Source organism: Macrosteles quadrilineatus, unplaced genomic scaffold (genome assembly GCF_028750875.1).
Source record: "Macrosteles quadrilineatus isolate MER2022 unplaced genomic scaffold, UCM_ALF_1.0 Scaffold_1__1_contigs__length_201487025, whole genome shotgun sequence".
Taxonomy (NCBI): Eukaryota; Metazoa; Arthropoda; class Insecta; order Hemiptera; family Cicadellidae; genus Macrosteles; species Macrosteles quadrilineatus.
The window spans coordinates 106,992,368-107,018,257 of record NW_026542594.1 but is presented as its reverse complement, the minus strand read 5'-3'; the positions used below and the strand labels follow the sequence as shown (position 1 = coordinate 107,018,257).

At 39.0% G+C, this 25,890-nt stretch overlaps 1 protein-coding gene across 5 annotated transcripts in view; it reads right to left on the bottom strand.

The window, feature by feature from the left end:
* LOC128982783 (tRNA N6-adenosine threonylcarbamoyltransferase, mitochondrial-like) overlaps positions 1–25,890 on the bottom strand; it is a 151,161-nt gene that overhangs the window by 13,371 nt on the left and 111,900 nt on the right. For all 5 annotated transcript variants that reach the window (XM_054401788.1, XM_054401796.1, XM_054401768.1 and 2 more), the window contains one exon: positions 8,092–8,296. In XM_054401788.1, coding sequence (XP_054257763.1) covers positions 8,092–8,296 — 205 coding nt within the window. The remainder of the gene's footprint in view (positions 1–8,091; positions 8,297–25,890) is intronic.

Sequence of the window (25,890 nt, the reverse complement as noted above, 5' to 3'; positions counted from 1 at the left end):
CTCAAAGACAGGATCATTCGTTCACACGCCGTCTACGAAGTAACATCGTCGTTACAAGACTACGCATTCCCGCCGATCGCCGATATTACGAAGGTTAGCTATTCTAATAGTTAGACCATTTCTACGTTTTACTTTATTTTTGTTTAACGCACGCATTCTCGTTTTACAACTATTCTCGTTTCAGAACTCGATCTTAAACCTCTAAATTCTAATAACTTCGTTTTCGCCGACCTGCATAAAACCCGCCAGTTCCTGCCTGCCAGTGACTAGCGGAGGATTATCTTACGTTTGGTTTTGAATCAATTGGCTACGAAATTACGTTTATTCCGTTCGTTTAACGATTAATTATTATTTAGATTATTTTTAGAATTCAACGTTTTATTACCCCGAGACTTGTCGTCTGAGTTCTAAACCCCGTCTTTGGCGGGTGAAAGAATCAAGTCTTGTGAGCAGGCTGATTTGAACAATCAGCCACGTAAATTAATACTAAATTTACTTTAAATCATATCACGATAAATTATCCGTTCAGTTATATTAATTAGGCCCCGACGACTCTGTAGGAATTATTTTACTTACATTCGATATTAGATCAATTACCAACGTCCTTAACTTATTAGTTTACAGTTTAATACGAGCATTTTATCACATTGGCCCAGATTGAATACTTACCCTCCCTACAAAGTCATTCTAAAAGTTAGGCAAAATTCTCCACAACACGTTAGCGAAGGCTGGGATGATATAGCTCCAACTAAGCGTCTGCAGGATTTCCTGAACGTTTCCTGAGCTCTGAGCCTTCGATTAAATTTGAATAAATTGATCAGTCAAAGCCGTGACAACTTCGTATCGACCCCTGGATTTTTCTCGGCTCCTTCTGAGCACTCCGGGGAAGAAATTTGAGTGTGGCCGGTTCTAGGGGTAGGCCTAGCCTGACTTGGTGAATACTAGTTTATTCCCCCCCTAGAATTTTGCGTCACAGCTTATTATTAGCGAGGAGTACCTTGACAGGGACGGACACAATTGGTACCCGGACACAATTGGCACTGCTGCCATTTGGATCCCGAATACAAATGTATGTGTTAGAAGTCACGGTAGGGGAAACGGACTTGTTTAGGTGACTACCAGCGATACAAATTTTCTTAGCTTCTACTATCACCCAACCAGCTTAATGTGGCTGATTTTTAGGAACGTCTGGATCTGCTTGAGGACCTTCTTTGCTCCCTCAGTGGATACCTGATTATAGACGGTGATTTTAATGCCAGAGCCATAGATAGGGGTATGGCAAGAACTGACTTTTGAGGCTAACGAATTTTGGAGATGGCGGCAAGAATTGGTCTGGATGTAACGAAGATCAGACCGAACGAAGAGGTTGAGGCTTCCGATCAAGTACCCGTGTTCAGTGAGCAAGAAATGACAAATTCCATAAGCTATCTGCGCTAAGGCAAAGCTCCAAGTCCCGATGGAATCCCAATGGAAGTACTTGAGGCAGTTGGTGGGGAATTTCCAGACCTTCTGCTAAATATGCACATCCGCTGTTTGTTGGAAGGCTTGTTTTCGCAGCATTGGAAAATAAAACGCATTGTGCTGATACCCAAGAGCAAAGGAGATCCCGAATCCCCGTCTGCATACAGACCTCTATGCATGCTAGACACGGCAGGGAAAGTTTTTGAGCGACTCCTAAAGCCAAGGCTTGCACAGGCAGTAGAAGCAGCAGGTGGACTTTCTGATCGTCAGTACGGCTTTTGAGCGGGTGGATCAACGATTGAGGCTGTGAGTGAAGTGATCCGCACTTTTGAGGCTGCCCAGCAGATGAAACCCAGATCACGAAGGCTAGTCATGTTGGCTACGCAAGAAGTGTAAAATCATGTTCAACTCAGCCAGGTGGACTGACATGCTGGGTGCATTGAAGGTGGACTTCGCAATTCTCCCGTACCTGCTTAGAATACTCCAGAACTACTTATGGGGTCTTAAGTTGGTTTTCAATACCGAACAAACTTTTGCAGAGAGATATAACAGCGGGTGCCGCTCAGGGCTCAATTTTTCGATCTGAACTCTGGAACATCGCTTATGACGGGATTCTTTAAATGGAAATGCCTCGAGAGACTTTCCTCGATGGGTATGCGGACGATATCGCCGTAATTACAACGGCAAAGGATGTTGGTGAGCGGCAGAGGCTGTCAGCCTTGGCCATAGGTCAAGTCATGACGTGGATGGATGACCACGGCTTGTCATTGGCAACAGAAAAGACCGAGATCGTGCTTTTCACCAGACGATCAACCCAATCGTACAGCTTGCACTTGGCCATGAAAAAATAGTCACGAAACCTGCTGTTAAGTACTTGGGAATGAGATTGGATGTCCGACTCACTTTCCGGGAACAGATAATTTTTCCTGCAACTGAGAAAGTGGAAAAGATTGTTGCGAATTTGAGCAGGCTGATGAGGAATGACAGTGGACCAGTTGGCAGCAAGCGACAGGTGCTGATGTCTGTTGTTCACTCCGTTCTTCTTTTCGGATGTGAGACATGGGCAGAAGCCCTTCGAAACGAAACCCTAAGAAGAAAGATGGCAATGGCCCAGAGGAGAAGCGCTCTTCTGATCGCCTCGGCGTATTGTACAGTGTCGGAGCCAGCAGTCCTCGTAGTTGTAGGGGTAAATCCCATTGATCTTGCTTTGAAAAGGAGGCGGATCTTCGATATATTATGAACGGCAAATTTGAGCCGTTTTTAGGCCCGACGCGCACTATGGAAGACTGGCGAAATCGCTGGGGGGAGATGAACGAGGAAGATGGACGGTGCAGTAGCGGCTAGCCCATAAGGACTCTCGGACGCCGCCCTCCCAACAATACAGAAATCAATATTTTTTTTATTTATGTAATAAAAAAATAATATGTCGTAATTAAAATTAAATTACAATTACTTACGACTACTTAATCAATATGATAATAATATGAAATGAAATAGTTTTAAATTTTGAATCCAGTAATGACTGTTTTGCGATAGTCGCTTTCATAATGTGGAATGCGGACGGCGGCAACCTCCGTCCCAAACTCAATGCATGTAGTCTTATGGTAGAAACACCTAACAGCGCTGAGGGTGCCGTGACGTCATTCCAATGCTTTACAATAGGGACTCTGGGGCAGAGTCCAAAGCTGCGCGCGCATCCATAAATCAGGGCAGCCACCCTAAACTGGATAATTCTGCATCACACACGATTAGGATAGGAAGAACCATGTTGGCAGCGCTGGAGCCATCATCCACACTGTCACTACCATAAACATTAACTAACCTCACTTCTTTCCATGTCCATGACCACAGTTCAGTTATAGTTTAGTGCCAAACGACCTGTTGTTTTGTGATCAATAGTGTTTAGTGATAGTGATGGAGGCGTAAGGAAGGCAGCGGTAGTTTGTTGAAGATTGAAAGAGCTAAGTAGAAATTATTAATAGTTATAATTGATTGAGTTAGTTAGTTGGTATCTTTGAGTCAATAGCCTAAGTTACGTCTGTAGTTTTAGTATAGGCTAACCTAATCAACCCGAAAACTAAGTAAACTAACCATAGGTAAAGTGACTCGGACAATTTTAGTTATAGTTACTTATTATTAAGTCTTAATAAGTTATTACGGGTAAATTTGCCGTGGGCTGAAGGCCTAAATCTAAATATTAATGGACGGCGGCATTTCGTTGTCGTCGACGGCTAACGTCACTAACGAAGTTAGCCTGATTATCAATGAAGGGATCAAAAATATTGACCACAGAATTTCTTTGAAAAAATTAGGACCTCCTAGACCTTTCATGAACATAAACCAAATTCAAAACAGTTCAAAGAATAAGAATAGCTTCACACGAAAATTTTCGCCACATATGTACAATCATGCAGATTGGCTATGTGGTTGTTCAATTAAAAATTCATTTTTCTGCTACACTTGTTTGGTCATGGGGGTTCAAGATAGAGCATGGACTGTAGACGGCATTTCAGACCTTAAACATCTACTGGAAAAAGTAAAAAAACACAAAACAAGTGAAAAACACATAAATGCGTCAATAGAATATGCTGTTTTAGGTAAAGTTGATATTAGATGCCAATTGGACAATGCATATAGGTTAAAAATACAAAAACAAAATGAAGATGTTTCGAAAAATCGATACATTCTAAGTAAGCTAATTGATGCAATTAAATTTTGTGGAGCGTTTGAATTAGCATTACGAGGACATGATGAACGCGAAAATTCAAAAAATCCTGGCATATTTCGTGGTTTGGTTAACCTTATGGCGGAGCTGGATGTAACATTGCAACAGCACATAAATCAAACAAATAACCGAGTGTTTTTGGGTCTGTCTAAAACCATACAGAACGAGTTATTGGACTCAATATATTACGTTTGTCTGCAAATGATTCGTGACGAATTGACACAAACCGACTATGTTGCTATTGAAGCCGACGAAACAACAGACTGTGCCACTTTATCCCAACTAGTATTTGTTATTAGGTACGAGCTGAATGGCACGATTCACGAGCGATTTATCACTTTTATTAGACCAAAAGGCCATGATGCAGAATCAGTTAGCGAAACAATTTTTGAAGTATTAGAGCAATTAAACCTCGACAAAACTCCTGATAAAGTCATTGCCCAGAGCTACGATGGGGCTTCCGTAATGAGTGGCCAACACACGGGAGTACAAGCGCGTGTAAAATCTAAATATAAGAATGCAAATTTTGTCCACTGTTACGCACATCAATTAAACTTAATCATTGAACGCAGTGCTACACAAAATAAGCAGGTTAAGATATTCTTCAGTAATATCGAGGGGTTTTCATCATTCTTTTCCCAGTCAACAAAGAGAACTGCAGTTCTCGATGAGATAGTAAAACGTCGTATTCCAAAAAGCTCAGGTACTCGGTGGAATTTTAAATCCAGAATTGTAAGCACAATTTTTAATTATCAAAGAGAGTTGGAGGAATGTTTAAGTTACATACTCGACGATGACACCAATGACTATGCCACAATAAATAAAGCTGTTGGCCTAAGAAGTATTCTAAAAGACGAAGACTTTATTTTCTGGCTGGACTTTTTCAATCAAATACTGCCCCACAGTGACATTCTGTACAACCAACTGCAGCAAACAACAATTGATTGCGTCAAGGCGTTTAAATTTGTAGGCGATTTCAAAACTGTGGTAGATCGCGTAAGAAACTCGACCATGTTAGATCAACCGAGAGATAGTGAACCCGAATCGAGCAAAAAGCGGAGAAGGCACGACGATCAAAAACGCGTCGTCGCAAAGGAAGTGTGTGACATAATTACGTCGGGAATTGATGACCGTTTTACGTTTGTAAATCATTTGTCCGCGGCAAAACTGTTTCAGCCAAGTTTGTTTGGGGAGTTTAAAACCAAGTTTCCCGAAAAAGAGTTACACGCTGCTGCGGAACTATTTAGTCTAAATAAAACTGAATTGAAACAGGAGTTAAATGTTATTTACAATAGGGATGATTTTTCAACGGCCACAGGGTCATTAAGACTACTCAACTTTGTCTATGACAACAACCTCAAAGATGTGCTTCCAGAGTCAATCAAACTTTTAAAAATCATAAGCACAATACCTATGACTACTTCGGAAAGTGAACGTTGTTTCTCTACTTTGAAACGAATTAAAACGTTTACCAGGAGTACCATGAAACAAGACAGACTAAGTGCGCTTGCTATGTGTTCTATCGAAAAAAAGCTGTTGTCAACTTTAAACTTCAACGAAAAAGTAATAGATCACTTCGCCGGGCAGAAAGAAAGGAGGATGGATTTCACATTCAAACAGTACAATTAAAGTTAGGCCTTATCCTCATGGTATGGTTTTCTACTCATATTGCCGTGGATGTTTTAATATAAAATACAATTAGTCAAGCCTTACCCTCATGGTTTGGTTTTCTATTCGTTATTGCCGTGGGTGTTTAAATTATACAATTCAATCAATGTCAGGCCTTACCGTTTGGTTATCTACTCATTATTGCCGTGGATTTTTTACTATTAAATTATCAATTGTTAGTTATATGTTCAATACTGTGTAGTCCCGTTTTACAAGGCCGTAGGCAGGGAGGGGGTTAGAGGGTCAAAGCCCTCCCCCAAAATTCCGAAATTGAGCAGTACAAATTAAAACTAGGTTTAAAAAGTTGAATTATGAAATAGAAACCACAATAGAGGATTAATTGTTATGTTTTGCAATATCTATTCATATTTAATATAGGCCTAGTTCTATTAGGATAATAAATCTGATCTATTAAATAAATTGGTAAAAAATATTTAAAAAATATACTTTACTTTACTCTACTTATGTCTATTTGCTCATGCATGACAAACAACAGGTGAAATGGGAGTTTTTGGACTATTATTGGACACAGTTTTAGGCGTTAAAATTGCTTCAGAAAGTCACCAAACGGCTTTAAAAATTTAAAATCCACCCCCGGACCCCCCTCTTCTGTTGGGGGGTGCTCCACACCCCCCAAACCCCCCGGAGCCCCCCCCTAGACTAGGTCCTAGAGCCGCCACTGGGACGGTGATACTTATTGGGGATCTCCAAAGATGGGTTGAGCGAGAGCACGGAGAGGTAGCCTTCGTTCAATCTCACTCAGCTGGTCACCGGACAAGGATTTTTCGGGGCCTACCTTCACAAGATGAAGGAAGTCAGAGAGCCCAGAATGACTCCAACTATGATGATGTAGGTTAGGTTAGGTTAGGTTAGGTTAGGTTAGGTTTAACTCTGCTAAAGACAGCAAACATGTTTGTGAATAAATATTGGCTTATTAAGGTAGCTTTGCTGGTCTTTTGGTTAGTGATGATAAAAAGGCTTCCCTGATTGAAGTATCTGAAATTGTCTTCGTCAAATATAAAAGGCAAAATAAGGTTGTTGAGATAAGCTTAACTCTTGGTCAAAACCGCTGAATTAGCACCCTGACCCAATTATTATTTCTAAGTGTATGCTCCTTTTGTAAAGGTTTAACAAAATTAGTGTAAAGTAAAGGCATCCCATTGACCAAACCTAATGCTAAATTTGTTTCTGATGAACATAAAAAACTACTATTAGCCTAGGGTAAGATTATGTGGTGGTATTCCTCGTGAAGGTGCGATTGACTTCACATATTCTATCAATAAAGGGCCTAATCAACGCTGATTCCTAACTGTTTTGCGACTGGTTAGGGTTCCCAGTTATCGAAACCAATCACGAAATTACTTTTTCATCACCATCTTCGACATGCATATTTTTGGTTAGTTTTAAGAAACGGAAACGACCTCTAGGTTGTACTGTTATAGATGGATGCTCCCTTTACTACCGTGCATGCTAGGCTATTATTTGAACCTCTTTTGCTTGGAGCAACAGGCAGTACCTGGTTAAAATCTCGAAAACATATTGTTTTCCGCCCATTGGAACTTTTTGAATGAACTACCTTAAAGGGACAACTTAACAAACAAATATATTGCCTGTACGAATCTATTTAATCTTTTTTTAAGAGTGGCCGTTGAAAAATGTTCTGAGAGTTCCGTAATCGTAAAATGACAATTTTTATCGATTTCTCATGATTTTCACCACCAATTCATCAGTTGCAAGACTTAACCTAACACTGCAATCCTGTTCGAGAACATTTTGTTTTTCGTTTTTTGCTATTTTTCAAATCAATGCACCACTGACTCACTCGGCTTTCACCCATTATTCCTTGGCCGTAAACATCACAAATCTGGCGATAGATTTCAAACAGTTTGTAATTTTTCGCTAACAAAAACCTTCACACCACGCACTTCATGACTTGTGGGATTTTCAATTTTCAGCGACTACTTTAAAACTCTACTGCATAAAGGCACAGAAGACTTGATGCTCTAGCTACAACGGCTGGTTGCGTACTGAGTGTAGGATCCCAAGATAGCGGTCCTAGCACTGCCTACTGCCGCGGCAGGCCAAAACGATAGTCATTTTCTGCATAGCCCTCGTATATTTCTCTTATGTCGGTCAGACTTCAGCATCCAATGTACGACACAAACAAATATTTCAGTTATTTTATTTTTAAAAACTACATCATTGGAACTAAACAATCCATTAAGTATCATACTAACCATACTTTTTTTCTTCTGCGTCTATAACTCTTTTGAGAGCATTCTTTAAGCCAGAAAAACTGAAGTCACAGTTCTTGTATTGAAGCATTGGGATGCCAAACTCATACTTCTTGGCATTTCCACGAGATGCTGCCATTTCCACGGCCTGGCCTCCACTCATGGAACGGAATTCAGTGATATTTCGCATTTTCAATTGTCTTAGAGCCTGAAAATTGTAGTGCATTATTAACTCAAAGCAAAATACCCCTGTTGTAGAAAAACAGCCTAGCTGGACTAAGTTAATTTCTAGAGTTATTTCATCGGATTTTCACTTAAATATTTCTTGAAATATGTCAGATTTATTCACTATTTAAATAATTTTGAGTTCATCGAGTACTTAGGTTTGCTGTTACAGGGAAGTATAAAGAAATTTAAATAGATTAATAACTAAATTTGCCCCGCCTGACTATAAAGTCCAAACTACCCTCAACCATGGAACAGCATTGATTCAAATATCCCCAGTCCAAGAAATTATGAAAAGAGTACTTTTTATATGGGTCTCAAACTGTATAATAAGCTTCCTTTATCACTGAGAGAGGTAGAATCATTAAAAAGTTCCGGTTAAACTTACTGTCTTACCTGTTAGACAATTGTTAGACAATCAGTGACGTAGCAACATGGCGAGAGGGAAGAAAAAGGTTACTTGTGGTGTGTGTAAAAATGATGTTTTAGATACTGAAGATGCATTATTTTGTGACGGGAACTGCGAAAAATGGTTCCATATTTCTTGTGTGAATGTTTCTCAAGAAAATTATCTTAAGATTGATGACATTAAGGATACTGTAGAGTGGATTTGTAAGACCTGCAAAGAAGACATTAAGCGAGCGAAGAAGACTCCAAGCAACAGTAAGCTAAAGAAAACAGAGGAAAATTTGTGCTGTGATTGTTTTAGCTACATTAAAATACTGACTGACCAAATTTCTGAGCTTACAGAAGATTTGAAAACTGTGTCGGAAAATGTACTTTCGGTGCAGTATAACACCGCCGAGTTGAAAGCCGAGGTTAGTACATTGATAACAAATTCATCTTCAATCATAGTTGACGTTGTCGGAGCAGATGAGGATAAGAAAATAAAAAAAAACCTATAAGGAAGCAGTGGCGACTTCAAACGGTGATAAAAATAAGGGATCTTCCCAAATTAATAAAATTGTGACTGATTCAGGGAGTAGGCTAGGCTTAACGGAGTCACGTGACTTGCTAGGTCTAGATGGCCAAGGCCAACATAAGGGCGAGGCTATGATGAAGGGAAACATCTACGGTGACGTTAGCGGCAGCGTGGCTTCTGAAGCTTGGCCTATTTCTACAAATAATGGTGTTAGTGTCGATGCTGAAGGTTTTAACTTAGTGTCATATAAGAAGCCGAGGAAATCTATAGGCCTACTGAGATCGAGTGCAAACGACAACCGAAAACAAAGAACGTCGAATCAACTGATTATGGGAAGTGCAAATAATAGTTCTAAATTAGCCGTTGTAGATAGACTGTCCTGGATTTACGTTACCAGTCTCGGCCCAAAAGTAACAGATGAGGAAGTTTCTAGTCATGTATCAAGTTTTTTTAGTGTGTAAAGTTCTTTTATCTTTATTTGGTAAATAAATAATAAATAAATGTCCAAGGTTTAAAATGATGAATACATATAAACCTTTTATTAGTCAAATTGTACAAATAAGTAGGGTTATATATTTAGATGAAACTCTTAATCTCAGGGTTCTAGGAATATGCCGGCTTAAAGTAGGCTTATGTGATGTTGGATAGGCATAAGCCTAATGTTCATCACAAGTTATGTACAGTTCAATTTACACTTTTGAAAAGACGAAAGTTCAAATTTTGAATTTAGTAAAATGATAATTTAGGTTAAAGTTCAAAACGGCAAAAGTCAATAGAAATTTTGGAATGTGAGTATTTAGCAAAGTACAAGTTCAGTTTGATCTCACCCAAAAGTTTATAGTAGTCTTCTCCACAAATATATTTCTTGAGGTAGAAATGATATGTATTAAATAATTGAGAAAAATCTTGATATTTTAAATACTGTAAAGTTAAATCACCAATTAAATTAAATTAAATTATTTTTAAATCATCTTCCTGTCTTGCTTCTTCATTACTTATTCTCAATTGAAAAAATCTTGATTCTTGATGTTCAATTTCATACATCTGTTTCAACAATTAGTTCACTGATTTCTTGATGTCACTATTCACTGTTACTTTTATGATTGGTTGGTATTATATGAAGAGTATTTTAATTACATTTTTGAAAGTGAAAGAGAAGAATAATTTTGTAAAATAATTCAAACTGTATAAATAACTTCCAGTGATTATAAATTTAGCTTATTAAATAAGTGACAGTGTTTGATGAGAATGTGAAATATGGAAATTTACAATAGGTGGAACCTTTTGCCCTTTTACTGTATGTAAACACATGTGATAATTTAGAGGTATTAATTTAGCTAATAGTAGGCCTAGGTATTTGGATACATAACACATGGTTTATTAACATTCAACTTATATACAAATTCAAAAGTAAACAATGAGGATAATTTTGGAACAACTCAAATATCCCCTCAGAAATCTGGTATTTGAGTATCCAATACTAGATTTCGAATAATGTGAACAAAATTATCATAGAAAACATTAATATTGGAATAGGAAAATACTTAAAATTAACAAGTTGTATCTTCTGAATAAGAGAAAACATAGTAATGAACAAGGTGAAACAAAGAAAAGTTGATAAGTTCTTGGGAGATTAATGAGGTATACGAATTCACTTGAATAGATCAATATGAAAAGAATGATATTATATACAATATCTATATAATTAATACGCTACACGAAAGTTTGTCGGTTGAACTCCTCCGCCATTTCTTAACCGATTTTATCCATTGACGTCTCATTGGAAAGAGCGTGTCACGTAGATTTGCAAACTGACCTTACATTTTTGAAAAAGTCCCTTGGGCTCTGCCCCAGTGGCTTTAAAAGTTCCCATGTTATCCTTATGAAGAACATAATTGTTTACATTTTGATCAGCTGTATAATTTTATTGCTGTTATTTACTTTTCAATTCAATGAAACACATTGAGTACATTTATTTACTATTTGAGTTTGTGTAAACATAACCCCCAAGACGGATCGTGTTAGTATGGTTGTATCTTAAATTTGTGTATTTATCGTTGTTTTGTGTCGCTATGATGGATTGTGTTAGCATGATTGTAACTTAAATTTGTGCATTTATCGTCGTTTTGTGTAGCTATAATTTGTTTATTATTTGTTGTTTATTTCTTTTAAATGTCTCCGACGCAACGACAACGAAACATAGACAGGAGGCGCAATCGTGATAACGACCGCAACTACAGAACAGTGGCGCGTAATAGGCTTAACTCATCAGCTTAACAGTCTCAACATGAACCTGGAAAACTTCAACTATTTGGTTACGAATGCGCCCTTACACTACCCCAAAACGACTTTTCGTTCTCAATTGGCCCTCTATTAATGACCTGTGTTGCCTGTACAGCGAGGCATTTTGAGAAGGAGAGAACCGTCCGGAATGCTTTAGGTTTATCAATAACGAAGATAAACAGGGTCTGAGTTACACAACGGCAATATTTGAGTTGACTCTTTTAAATTCATTGTAAATATGACTGTTATTCAATCTGAAATAACTCCTGTAATACTTTGTAATTGCTCGAATTCGAGCAACATGTACACTAGTTTACAATTAGGTCATGAATAAACTTGACAGGTTTTTGGTGATTAGATCTCTTCATTGATCGGAGGTAGGTAATGCTTGAGTGCAGAAACATGGTATGGTCCAAGTTCTTGTTCTTCATTTGGAAGACAAACTATGTACGTTGAATCTCCTAGTGCTCGGTGAATCCTGAACGGTCCTTCATACACATCGAATAATTTTGCAGTCTCTCCTAATATAGCATGTGATAGAGGATGTGCTTTTATCAAAACTAAGTCGTTTGGTTGAAAGGTGGTGGCTTTATGATGTCTATTGAATTTTGCTGCTCTCTTCCTTCTCTTCTCTCTAATTCGCTGAGAAGCTAGAAAGACTTTTCTTTCCATTGGTATATCTGTAATGAAAGGGTTAGTGATGTACCTCTCCCAGAAGCGTGGATCTCTTCGGCCTAAGTGTAGCTCGTTCGGAGTGAATCCGGTCGTCTCATGGTGCACTTCATTTAAAAACTTGTTAATGTCAGGAATAAAGCGTGCCCAATTTCTGTGTTGATGGGAGCAATAGGTTCTTAAGCATCTTTTAACCTCTTTAATAGGTTGTTCAGCCATATTGTAACAAGGGTGATATACAGGGCTAAAGATAGGAATGATGTTATTCTCCTCAAGTTTTTATCCAAGCTCGGCTTTTGAATTGAGAGCCGTTATCGCTTTGTATCTTTCTGGGTTTTCCGAATTGTATGAAATGTGTACCGAAGAGTTTATTTATGATGGTCTTGGTGTTAGCGCTTCTGATTGGATAAAGTTTTATAAATTTAGTGAATATATCAATGGTTATAAGGATGAATTTAGTGTTGCCTACACTGGTGGGTAGCGGTCCAATTAAGTCTATGGCAAGATAATCATTTTTTGCAGTGCAGTGAATTCCTTTGGCTAATCCATGGTGTGGATGTGGGTTTACTTTGCAACGTTGGCATGAGTCGCAGGTCGCTAATGTGGTTCTGATTCGTCTCCCCATATTTTTGAATATAAAGCACTCTTGCAGGATGGTAAGACACTTTTTCGCCCCGCAATGAAGGTAGTGGTGGTGACATTCCCAAATGAGCTTGTTGATGATGTTCTCTGGTGTAGCTATCAGCCAGTTGTCTCGATGCTTGCGGTAAAGTACTTCTTGGTCCAATTTATAGGTCCGTGATATCTGTTCATACAAGGGTGAATCAGGTCCAAGTCTAAGAGTAGCATATGGTATCCTGAGGATGGGATCTTCTGCTTGAAGTCTGGGCAAATTCAAAAAGTCATTACGCAGCTGAGGGTTGATGATTCTCTTAATGTAAGAGACGATGAGCTCAGGTGAGGAACGAGATTGAGAATCGGAGGTTGATGGATGGATGATCCGGCTCAAGGTGTCAGCTGTCTGGTTGTCCGTTCCTTTGCAGTGTTCGATCTCGAAGTTGTATTCTTGAATAGCCAAAATCCATCTGGTGAGTCGGTTATTTAACAGTCTGCAAGTTTTCAAGAATGTGAGGGCATGATTATCAGTTAAGATCTTCAATTTGGAGCCTAATATTAAATAGCGGGATTTTTGTAGGCAGTAAACAATTGCTAAAAGTTCTTTCTCTGTGGTAGTAAAGCGCTGTTCAGCTGGTTGTAATACACGTGATAAAAATACAATAGCTGCTTTGCTTCCATCATCCTTTAATTGATAGAGATGGCCTCCGATTGCGTAGTCACTCGCATCGGTTTGTAGGATGAAAGGTTTAGTGATATCAGGGTGATGAAGTATGTTAGTTTGAAGGAAAAGCGATTTAATTTTGTTAAAAGTGGTATCATCTTCAGGAGTCCAAATAAATTTATTTTTCTTTGAAGTAAGCCGAAATAATGGTTTAATAGTTTCAGAGTAGTGATCAATAAATTTATTATAATAGTTGATACAGCCTAAAAATGATTTTAGCTGTTTCCGACTAGTTGGAGTAGGAAAATCAAGTATCGGTTGGACTTTGCTTTGATCCATTTGTAGGCCAGATTTGGTTAGAGTGTAGCCTAGGAAAGGTATGGAACTTTGACAGAAAGTAGACTTGGAGAATTTCACTGTCATATTAGCCTCAGTTAATTTCTTGAGAATAGTTTCAATATGAATTAAATGATCGGAAAATTCAGAACTGATGATGCAGATATCATCCACATAAATAAGAGTAAAGTCTTCGATTTCATTAGCAAAAACTCTGTATAATGCATGTACAAGAGCGGCTTGTGAAGTTGATACACCAAAGGGGACTACTTTATAGTGATAAGTGTTACCGCGGAATTGAAATCCGGTATAAGGTCGAGATTCAATATCTAAAGGTATCTGCCAGTAAGAAGCGGTTAAGTCGATACCAGTTAACCATTTAGCATTACAGGCTTTTGCTAGAAGTTCATTCACGCTTCTATTACATTCATAATCAGGCACTAGGATTTGATTTATTTTACGAGCATCCAGACATAAACGTATTTCTCCGGATTTCTTTATGATTGGTATTATAGGATTTATGTATGTACTGTTGCTTCTTTCAATTATTCCTAAAATTTCCATACGGTTTATTTCCTGCATGACAGCGTCTTGATGTGCGAGTGGCACAGGATAAGATTGACATTTGAATGTAGTTGGTTCCTTTACTTCAAGGTGATGCTGGTATTTGTTACATAATCCTGGAGCGTCCGAAAATGTATCTTGATATTTGAGGAGTAAGTTGACGAGTTGACTTTTCTGTTCGGTGTCTAGTAGCTGGTTTTGTTCAATAGTATCACCTATAGTGTCAGGATTAATTGTGAGTGTTGGTGTATTGGAGTGGTGTAATGTACCATAATTATCATATTTATTTAGTATATGATTTTCATGTGAGTTTTCATCATAATCATATATATCATCATAATCATCATCGTTGTTGTTCATTAAATAGCACAAAATTCCTTCATAATAATTCCCGTCATACTTCAATAACATATCATTGTTATTTATATTCCATTTTATTATATTCTCATTAAAGTTTATTGTCATTTTCCATAATTTAATCGTATCCATTCCTAATATAAGATTGTGTACTAAGTTAGGTACCATGATTAATTGTAAAGTACTTTTTATACCATTAATACTGACATTCATAAGTAGTATTTTCGAAACCCGTTTAGATTTTTCGCCAACTGCGGTCTTTATATGAATACCTGTCAGGGGTAATTCTTCAAATAGTCCCAGTCTCGTTTTATTTTCTATTATCCATTGTTCAGATATACAAGTTACATTTGCTCCTGTATCTAAAAGAGCTGTGGTTGGTACATTATTTACAAATAGACTAATTTCAGGACATTTGTAAGTATTATTAGAATTTTCAAGAAAATTATTTGTGTCCTTTAAGTCATCTTGGAGTAAGAAGTTCCGATCACACATAATATTGCTAATGTTGGGTAAAATTTCAAATTTGTTCTCAAAGTTATATACAGGTTTAGGCCGTAAAATTCCGATTTTTTGAATAAGCACTGAAGAATCGTTTGATGGTGAAAGAGGTGTAAACAATGAGGAAAGTTGATTCTGGGCCTTTGGTTCATCAGTGCTTCCTAGTTTAAAGCCTGATGATTTGGATTTATATAATTGGTAGTTCCGGTAGTAGGGTTGCTTTTGTCTATAATTGCAGAACATACTTGGGACTGTTCTTGAGACGGGTACTGACGTTCTTCACGGTGTGGTGGGTTGGTGTTGTAGTTTGGTCTCTGGGAGTTGTAGTTTCCTCTTCCTCTGGAATTATAATCTTTCCTGTAGATGTTCTGTTGTCCACTGCTGTAGTTCTGTGGTTGACTGTATCCCCTCGAAGACTGGTTGTAAGAGCCACGGTTGTACTGCTGGTTCGGGCGAGGTGGACTGTTTGGCTGTCTGTTCGTCGGCTGGTAGTGGTTACGATTACCCTGTTGGTTACTGCAATTGTGAGTACGTGGGTGTGATGGTTCATAGCGGCTGGACTTTGAAGTCATGGTCCGTTGGTGAGCGTCTTTGAGGTCTTCTCGTTGTAATAGCAGCTCAAACTCATGTACCGTGGTGACATTCTGGATTCGTCTGGCATCTTGTACTAATTCCGAAAAATGGTCGGACAGGATTATAACGATTTCTTCATCGGTCAAAGGAGGTGTTATCTACCTTAGTGTCAAGACCTTCTCTATAAAATATTCGGCTCTTGATAGTCTGCCATCCTGTCGATACTTTTCAACATCGATTCTTTGCTTGATACCACGTTGAACCTCGTGACTCCAATATTTGTTCAAAAACATTGCCTCAAAATCGGTCCAATTTTTTATTTGATATTTGACCAACTCAAACCATTTAGATGCGTGGTGGTCAAGACATTGTTCAATTACATCCAATAAATGTTCAGACTTTGGGGGCGAGAGGTAAGCGTAAGCTCCTCAGGGAGGGGGAGCTGTCTATGACAGCTCCTCCTCCAAGACTGCTGTGAGTCGACTTTGTTCAGCAAAGTCGTACTGTGCTATGCACAGCCTGCATGGGGTGCCTCTGCACTCGCTGAAGGCAGCGGATCTAGCGCTGGCTGTGTCGTGACTAGACAGCCCTAGGGTAGGGAGCGGCTGCTCTAGTACTGGCTTTGGGCGGAGGTGACAATCACCAATCCGGCCAAGGCCCAGATAGCTAATGTTACCGCCAACTGTTACAGGTATGTGTGCAGCTGTGACAGGACTGAGCTGGAGACGATGAGGGGTCCAACCCCGAAAGGGTCCAGTCTTGGATATTAGCAGGCGTAGTGAGTGGGTCACGGTTCGGCTGCTAAACTGCTAACTTTTTTGCTTTTCTTGTTTTAGTAATGGCTGAAAGTAAACGAACGGAATCATTACCCCAGGTGGGTACCTGCTCAAGCGGGGAATCCCACTCCTCCTTTTTGGAGGACAAGCCCATGGATTCTGGGGAGGGCTACGATCAGCTTTCCTTTAACAATGATGATGTTACTGTGCAGAACACCGCAATGGAGACGGAACCTGGGGAGATCTTGGACACGCCAGAGATCTTCTCGAGAAGTTCCTTAACAGCAAGAACTCCACCCAATTCATCAACTGATGTTCTTGAGCTTTGCCACAGGTTAGATGCGGACCTGAACAAGCCACTAAACACCAGCAGCGCTGGCGACTCTCCATCTCTGGCGGATGTTTCGTCCAACTCTGAGATCACTTTTACAGTTATGACCAAAACTGAGTATAATATGTCTGTTAGAGAAAGGAAAAAGGCTGAGGGCACGTGGATCCCTAACAGACAGTGGAGAAAGAGGAAGCGAGAGTCCTTGAGTTCTCCTGGGGAAGGTTCAGGCGTATCACCGATGCGTAGAACCGGATCCGATAGTAACCCTGGGTCGTCTCAAAATCCTCCTCCTAAGAGAAATAAAGACTCTAATCAATCAGCAGATGGACTCGTTGCAGGAAAGGCCAGCTACAGAGATCAGCTTGTGGGTCACAAGTTGGCAGTAGCTCCAGCGGCCTATCCCGATGCGAGATTCTCTGTTGAGGAATGTGACTTGTTGCAGGACAAACTGATGGAGTTGGTGTTTGGTGATGATGGCGCCAACATTCCTCATCAGTTTGAAAAAATTTACCATGAGAAGGGTGCTCTTGTCGTAACTTGTGGTAATTCTGAAACAACTGACTGGCTAAAGAGGGTGGCACCGAAGCTAGCGCTGGGAAGTGAGGGGAGTATGGAGGTCATTGTAGCAGACTATAAGGATCTGTTGCGCACGACTAAAGTGCTCCTTCGCACTGACAGGCGCTTGGCCAAGGTCGAAGCCTCTAAAGTGTTTGTTCAGATTGAGCGGCAAAATCCTGGTGTCACGACAAAGGACTGGCGCGTCATTGGTGGGAAGAGGAAGGATGATCATCAGATTCTTGTTCTTGCTATTGATGAAATGAATGCGCAGGTTCTGAAAGATCATGGCTGGATTATCTATCTGGGTCTGGGGAAAATACAGATCAGAGTTATCTCTGGTGCTCCCTCTGATGACTCAGGTCCTTCAAGCGAACCTACAACACAGTAAGGCTGCCACGGCTGTGTTCTGTCTGAGCACGGTTAAACAGTCCTTAGATTATGCCTTGATTCAGGAACCCTGGATCAATAATTTTAGAGTTGCGGGGATGGGAACTATAAAGGGTAGCATCTTCTCTGCATCTGTACCACACCCTAGAACTGGCATTTGGGTTAAAGAGGGGCTAAAATGTAATCCAGTTCTAGAGCTTTGTTCGAGGGACGTAACAGTAATTAAGACTGTATGTACTAAATCCAACATAAAACTGCTGCTGGCCTCTGTTTACATGCCACAGGGCGACGATGGACTGTTCCCATCGGCCGAGGTCAGAAGATTGGTCGACCTCGCACACGAGTCTGGATCCGAACTCGTGATAGGCTGCGACTCCAATGCCCATAATACGGCCTGGGGATGCAGGGACACTAACAACCGAGGTAGGTCACTTCTAGAATACATAGCTTCTTGCGGCCTACTTGTTGCAAACGTAGGCTCAGAACCAACTTTTTTAAGCAGGATAGGCCAATCAGTAATTGATCTTACCCTGTGTTCGGCGGGTATGGCTGACAGGATTATTGACTGGTCAGTGTCCCTTGAGCCATCCCTGTCTGATCATAGGCACATTGTCTTCGGGTTGGGGAATTTCTGCGGCGAGGTTCGCTTATTCAGGAGCCCAGTTAAAACCGACTGGGCATCCTTCAGAGCTGATCTTCGGGGCAGAATTGCCTCAAACCTGAACACATCTCCTATAAACACAGTTGATGCGCTTGACGAGGCGGCAGATCGTCTAACTAGGTGCATAGTTACATCCTTTGAGGATAATTGTCCTTTGAGCAAGGGAAAGAGCAACAGGGGCTAGTTGGTGGGGTCCTGAACTTGCCTCTCTTAGGAAGAGAGTAAGGGCCCACTTTAGGCGAGCAAAGATAACCAATAATTGGGATATATACCATACAACTCTCACAGAATATAACCATGCAGTACGTAAGGCCAAAAGGCTTTCATGGAAAAATTTTTGTGGAAATTTAGATAGTATCAAGGATACTTCTAGAATACATAAGGTACTTGTTAGAGACAGGCATGTTACTCTGGGTGCCGTTGAGGGACCGGATGGTGTAATGGCTTTTGAACCTACCGAAATACTAAAGGTTATGGTAAAAACTCATTTCCCTGGTTGTATTGTTTCTGAAGTGCAGCAGGAGGAGGTGAGTCCAGAGCGGCCTAACCTGGGCCGTCGTGCCACTCATTCTATGTGGAGCACTGCTTGCCGCATAGTCACCTTCAGCAAGGTAAGATGGGCTGTTGGCTTATTACGACCCTTCAAATCGCCGGGTCCTGATGAGGTAAGACCTGTTTGTTTGCAGGAGGGTCTTGATACAATTATACACCCACTCTGTAAACTTTTCAGAGCCAGCTTAGCCTTAGGACACATTCCCTTAGGGTGGTGTAATTCGCGTATCGCATTTATCCCTAAACCAGGAAGGGATAGTTACACTGACCCTAAGTCATTTAGACCCATTTCTCTATCTTTTTTCTTTCTTAAGATCCTAGAAAAGTTGGTCTCAAGATATATGATGGATACAGCTCTTAGGACACATCCTTTACATATTAATCAGCATGCGTATGTCTCAGGAAGATCATGCGAGACTGCATTGCACCAACTTGTAAGCAAGATTGAGAAAGCTCTAGAGAGCAGTGAAGTGGCCCTGGGTGCCTTTCTCGATATTCAAGGGGCTTTTGATAATACTGGTACTCCAGCGATTCTTAGTGCGGTGAGAGCAAGAGGTTTTCACGGTATAATATGTAGATGGATTGAATCCTTGCTTCTCAGTAGGAAGGTTAGGCTCTCACTCCATAATGACACGATCGAGGCAAGAACTAATCGAGGATGTCCTCAGGAAGGGGGGGGGTTCTTTCTCCTCTCCTTTGGAATTTGGTAGCAGACGACCTTATAAGGACCCTCAACGAAAGTGGGGTTTTCGCCTTAGGTTATGCTGATGATGTTGCAATCCTTGTGGTTGGAAAGTTCCTCGGAACCATAACTGACCTTATGAATAGAGCTTTAAGGGTAGTGGACCGTTGGTGCCAGGAAGTTGGGCTCTCTATAAATCCCAGGAAAGTTGTAATGGTACCCTTCACAAGAAGGAAGAAACTGGATGGGATCGGCCCACTAAGACTGCAGGGTACTGTAATAGAGCTGCAGAATCAGGTGAAGTATCTTGGTGTAATTTTGGACAGATCACTTCACTGGGGACCACATCTTCAAAAAGTCACTGAGCGTGGCAAATGGTCCCTTATGGCATGCAGGCGGATGGTAAGTGGCACATGGGGGTTACAGCCTAAACTTTTGCACTGGCTGTATGTATCTGTTGTTCGACCCGCCCTTACATATGGTTCGCTTGTGTGGTGGCCAAAGATGGAATCAACTATAGCTGTTAAAGCTTTAGCAGGAGTTCAGAGGCTTGGTCTTATTATGATAACTGGGGCAGTAAGTAGCTGTCCTGGAGCGGCACTTGACTATCTGCTTGACATGCTACCTATTGACATTTATATTAAGGTGGTAGCAAGTAAAACAGCCCAACGCCTTAGATGCGAAAACTTATGGATAGCCTCAGGAAACAATAAAGGGCACTCCAAAATTGTTCAGGTGGTACATAATGATGAATTGGACTTACCTTCAGATCACATGTCCAAAAAATACTCCTTTGGAAAGCCTTTCAAAGTACTAATACCAGATAGGAAGGATTGGTCTGGCGGAAAAGGACCTATACCCACAGGTGACTTAGAATGCTATACTGATGGTTCTAAGATCAAAAATGGGGGCACTGGAGCAGGTGTGCATTGGATGAATGGAGGCACTGGTATTTGTCTTCCAAAGGTGTATTCTTCTGGGGGTGTACCCAACTGTCTTTCAAGCGGAGGTCACTGCCATTCTAGTTTGTGCTCAAGAACATCTTAACAAAGATATCAGAGACAAAACAATCAATATCTATACTGATAGTCAAGCAACCTTAAAAGCATTAAACTCTTACGAATTCAACTCCAGGCTCGTGTGGGATTGTCTTCCTTCTGTGTCTGAGTTGGGTAGGAGAAATGACCTTACGCTTTGCTGGGTGCCAGGACACTCAGGCATTAAAGGAAATGAAGCTGCAGACAGATTGGCAAATACTGCCTCTGCGACATCACTGTTAGGCCCACAACCCTTCTGTGGCATCTCACGAAACAGTGTATGTTCTGCAATTGCGTCATGGGCCAAGGAAAAGCATCGCAAACGCTGGGTCGATGTTCCCCTTCTTAGGGTTAGCAAGCTTACTCTGTTTAGGCCTTCCAAAAAGGTTGCCTTTGACCTCTTGAGACTAGGCAGACGAAGAATTAAATTAATTGTTGAACTGATAACTGGTCATGGAAGATTCAGGAAACATCTACAACGGATGGGCTTATATGATGGTGAACCGATCTGTAGGTACTGTGATAGGTCAGAAGAGACAGCTGATCACTTACTCTTTGATTGTAACGAGCTATCTGACGCTAGATCGATAACTCTTGGAAATATGGCTAGAGGTAGATATCTTCCTGAGGATGAACTAATTGGGAAGCTACAGGCATTCATTGGGCACCTCAACTTGTAGGTCAACAAGAAAGCAATTAAGTATCTGGGGTGCGCAATAATTCGATTTCGGATGAAGTGCTTTAAGGTCTCGACCTGCCCCTGTTAGATAAGATAAGATAAGATGTTCAGACTCATCATTTGATTTCTGATTGTCAACATTCCGTTCGTAAAAAGGTTTAAGTTTACTCAAAAATTCTTTTGGATTTTGTGTCTTTCCGTGAAATTTAGGTGGGTTAATGTCTAGATAATTTCTGTTAGTTCCCGGACAAGTAACATAAAGAGGCGTTATTGTACTAGTTGATTTGGAAATCTGTTGTTCCATGTTATTAATTCGATAACTATGGTTGTCTGTTATTGAATTTAGTTTGACCAAGTTCTCGTTCTGTCCTTCGATTTTAGTAACTAAATCGTCATTTTGTTGTTTTAGGTTATTTTGGCATATATTTATCTGTTGTTGCAATTTAGAATCAAAATTTCAGGTTAGGTTATTGCTCAAAGTAGCAATATTTTGATCAATAGTGATCTGATTAGTCTCAATTTTAGTATTTAATTCATTACGGATTTCTTGAGATTTAATTTTGATCTTTTTGTCAACATTCATTTCAATAGTATTTATTTTGAGTGAGTGTTCAGATAAGGTATTGTGGATAGCTTCAATTTCAGACTTTACGGTTTGAACATCTGATTTGAGATTAGTTATTTCGTGAGAAATAGCATTTACGTTATTTTCTATGGATTTAATATCCTTTTGAAGGTCATCTCGCATCAAACTAATATTTTGGTTGAGTTCATTTAAGCGTATATCATTGTCTTGTTTGATTGTGTTCATATTTTGATTTACTAGATTTATGTCTTTTGTTTCAGTTCACGAAACAAATATGTAATTTGTGTTAGGATGTTTGAATCATTAGTGCTGCCGATTGGCTGGTGTGACTCGTTCATTGGATTGGTCAGTGAGCCAGTTTTGTTTGGTTCATTCAACTGCAGATCAGCTGTTTCGTCGTTCTGGTCGCTTGGAGTAGTACACATTTTGTCACGTGACGTCATACTGCCTTTTTCTGTCTGAAGATCCGGATCCGCCATCTTGATCTTAGGATTAGAACCTACACTGTCGTTAACCTCAATAACGTCTATCTCTTGACTCTTGACTCTTGACGTCTGTTTCTAATGGATTTTTATCGCTTTCCCGTCCATGAAAAATAATTGGTTCTGGGATTCCTCCAAATAAAATATCATGATAATTGTTACTTGTTTCAACATTATTTGTAGTGTCTATAGTTATTAGTGTATTTGAATGTGTTTCGTTGGTTAGAGTTGCTTGACTAGAATGTACGGTGTTGCTTACGGCATCTTGGTTGCTAGTATCATTGTTGGTTGTAGTAGACCTATTTCTTAAATTATATGCTTTATCTTCCATAATATCGTATAATATTGATTAATAATAATAGTTCAATATATGGAGGTGTTGTGAATGATATATGGTTATGGATGTGTACACAAGGTTAGTTATTCTTATGCTTAGAATTTAGGTTGTCATAGGCCTATTACATCGAGATAGGTTTGGAAGTTATTTTGTATTGGATAATATCACATAAGCTGTTTTTTTGCCACACGTTGCAGGCGCCAATGTAAAATTCATTTATCTTTATTTTGTAAATAAATAATAAATAAATGTCCAAGGTTTACAATGATGAATACATATAAACCTTTTATTAGTCAAATTGTACAAATAAGTAGGGTTATATATTTAGATGAAACTCTTAATCTCAGTGTTCTAGGAATGTGCCGGCTTAAAGTAGGCTTATGTGATGTTGGATAGGCATAAGCCTAATGTTCATCACAAGTTATGTACAGTTCAATTTACACTTTTGAAAAGAAGAAAGTTCAAATTTTGAATTTAGTAAAATGATAATTTAGGTTAAAGTTCAAAACGGCAAAAGTCAATAGAAATTTTGGAATGTGAGTATTTAGCAAAGTACAAGTTCAGTTTGATCTCACCCAAAAGTTTATAGTAGTCTTCTCCACAAATATATTTCTTGAGGTAGAAATGATATGTATTAAATAATTGAGAAAAATCTTGATATTTTAAATACTGTAAAGTTAAATCACCAATTAAAATTTTTAAATCATCTTCCTGTCTTGCTTCTTCATTACTTATTCTCAATTGAAAAAATCTTGATTCTTGATGTTCAATTTCATACATCTGTTTCAACAATTAGTTCACTGATTTCTTGATGTCACTATTCACTGTTACTTTTATGATTGGTTGGTATTATATGAAGAGTATTTTAATTACATTTTTGAGAGTGAAAGAGAAGAATAATTTTGTAAAATAATTCAAACTGTATAAATAACTTCCAGTGATTATAAATTTAGCTTATTAAATAAATGACAGTGTTTGATGAGAATGTGAAATATGGAAATTTACAATAGGTGGAACCTTTTGCCCTTTTACTGTATGTAAACACATGTGATAATTTAGAGGTATTAATTTAGCTAATAGTAGGCCTAGGTATTTGGATACATAACACATGGTTTATTAACATTCAACTTATATACAAATACAAAAGTAAACAATGAGGATAATTTTGGAACATCTCAAGTGATGCTGTGGAAATTAAGTGTGAAAAACTTGAATCTAGGTACAATTCATACAGCTCCTTCAAGGTTGGTATCAACAAAAACTTAGTGACTGAGTGCATGAAACCAGCCAATTGGCCATCAGGTGTAATGATCGGGAAATACTATCCTAAGAAGAAGTACGTACAGAATCATGAAATTTCTGGCCTAGGCCTTGGCCAGTTGAATACCGGTAATGAGTCAGTGGATTCAAAAAACGAGAAACTATAATGGTGATGAAGGCAAAACAGGTAAACAAGTCTTCATTCTTTGTTTGTTTTACCTTTTTATACCTTAACATACAGGGTTTATCAGATAAGTTGGACATTCTAGAAGAAACAGTTTTTAGTAATAGTTGTGATTTTGTATGTCTTTCAGAACACTGGATTACTGACCCTAATATTGACTTATTGAAACTAAATGGTTTTAAATTAATAACAAGTTACCAGAGACAATCTCTCAGTAGGGGTGGAACACTTCTCTATGCTTCAGAAAAATATAACTGTGAACCTTTGGACCTAAGTCGCTTTGCCAAAGAGGAACACTTTGAAACTTGCGCATTAGTTGAAAATGAACTGAAGTTGGTAGTTGTAGTTATTTATCACACACCTGACGCTGATGGAAATATTTTTTTAGAGACTTTAGATAGCATACTTAATTTTTTTAACCAACCAAAATGGTTCTCATATACTTTTGTTTTTGGGGGTGACTTTAACTCAAAATTTGATATTACGCAGATTAGCAACTCAAGTGAACGTTTTGTTAAGTTGTTAAAAGAATACAACTTTTATTGTTCCAATTACCAACCTACCCGGGAGAAATCATGTTTGGACAATGTTTTCTCTAATGCAAAGAGGGATGACTGTTATTCTGAGGTTCAACCTTGCTACTACTCCGATCATTCGATGCTGTGGTTTCACCTGGTACTAGACTCGACGGAGCGGAGGACTCAGACGGAGGAAAACGTACCCATCTACAGGAGGAATCTTTCTGAAGCAAACATGGTAACCTTCAAGCATGAACTTTCTCTAATTAACTGGGAGGAATTGTATGAATTAGTTGTAAATGATTTAAATCTAGTATTAAGTAAAATGGGCTGTGATAATAGAATTAGTTTTGCTGACATGTATTTTGAATATTTTTTTAACGCTTTTAACTTAGTTTTTCAGAATTCTTTTCCATTGCAAATGTGTAGGCCTAAGCATAGTTCCAACAAACATAAAGATTTCAATAAGCCTTGGTATAGTGAAGATCTTGCTAAATTAAAATATGAAATTAATGTTGCTCTGGAAATATTTCATATGACTGGCTCAGAGGCAGATAGGTTGCTTTATCGCAACTTAAGGAAAACCTACAAACTGAAAATTAAAGATGCTAAATTTAATCACAATGTTAATGTAATAGAAAGTTCCAAAAACAAGTGCAAGGGGGCCTGGTCAGTTATTAAAAGTTTCAAAGATTCTAGTCCTTGCTGTGATATACCTATTAGTCCTGACACTTTGAATAGTTATTTTGTTGATTCTGTAAATGTAATAAGATCTGGTATAGTTAAGCCTAACACTGTTTCTGATAGCTATTTATTTAATGTGCCTCGTGCAACTCAAGCATTTTATTTTCAACCTGTGAATGAAGTAGATGTAAAAAAGGTCATATGTAACTTAAAGAATTCCAAAGCTTTAGACTTCTACGGAATGTCAAATTTCGTCATTAAAAGTGTTGGTGATATTATAGCGGCACCGCTGGTCACTGCCACTAACCTATGTTTTGAAGAAGGAACTTTTCCTGATTTATTAAAGATTTCTAAAATAACTCCAATCCATAAGAAG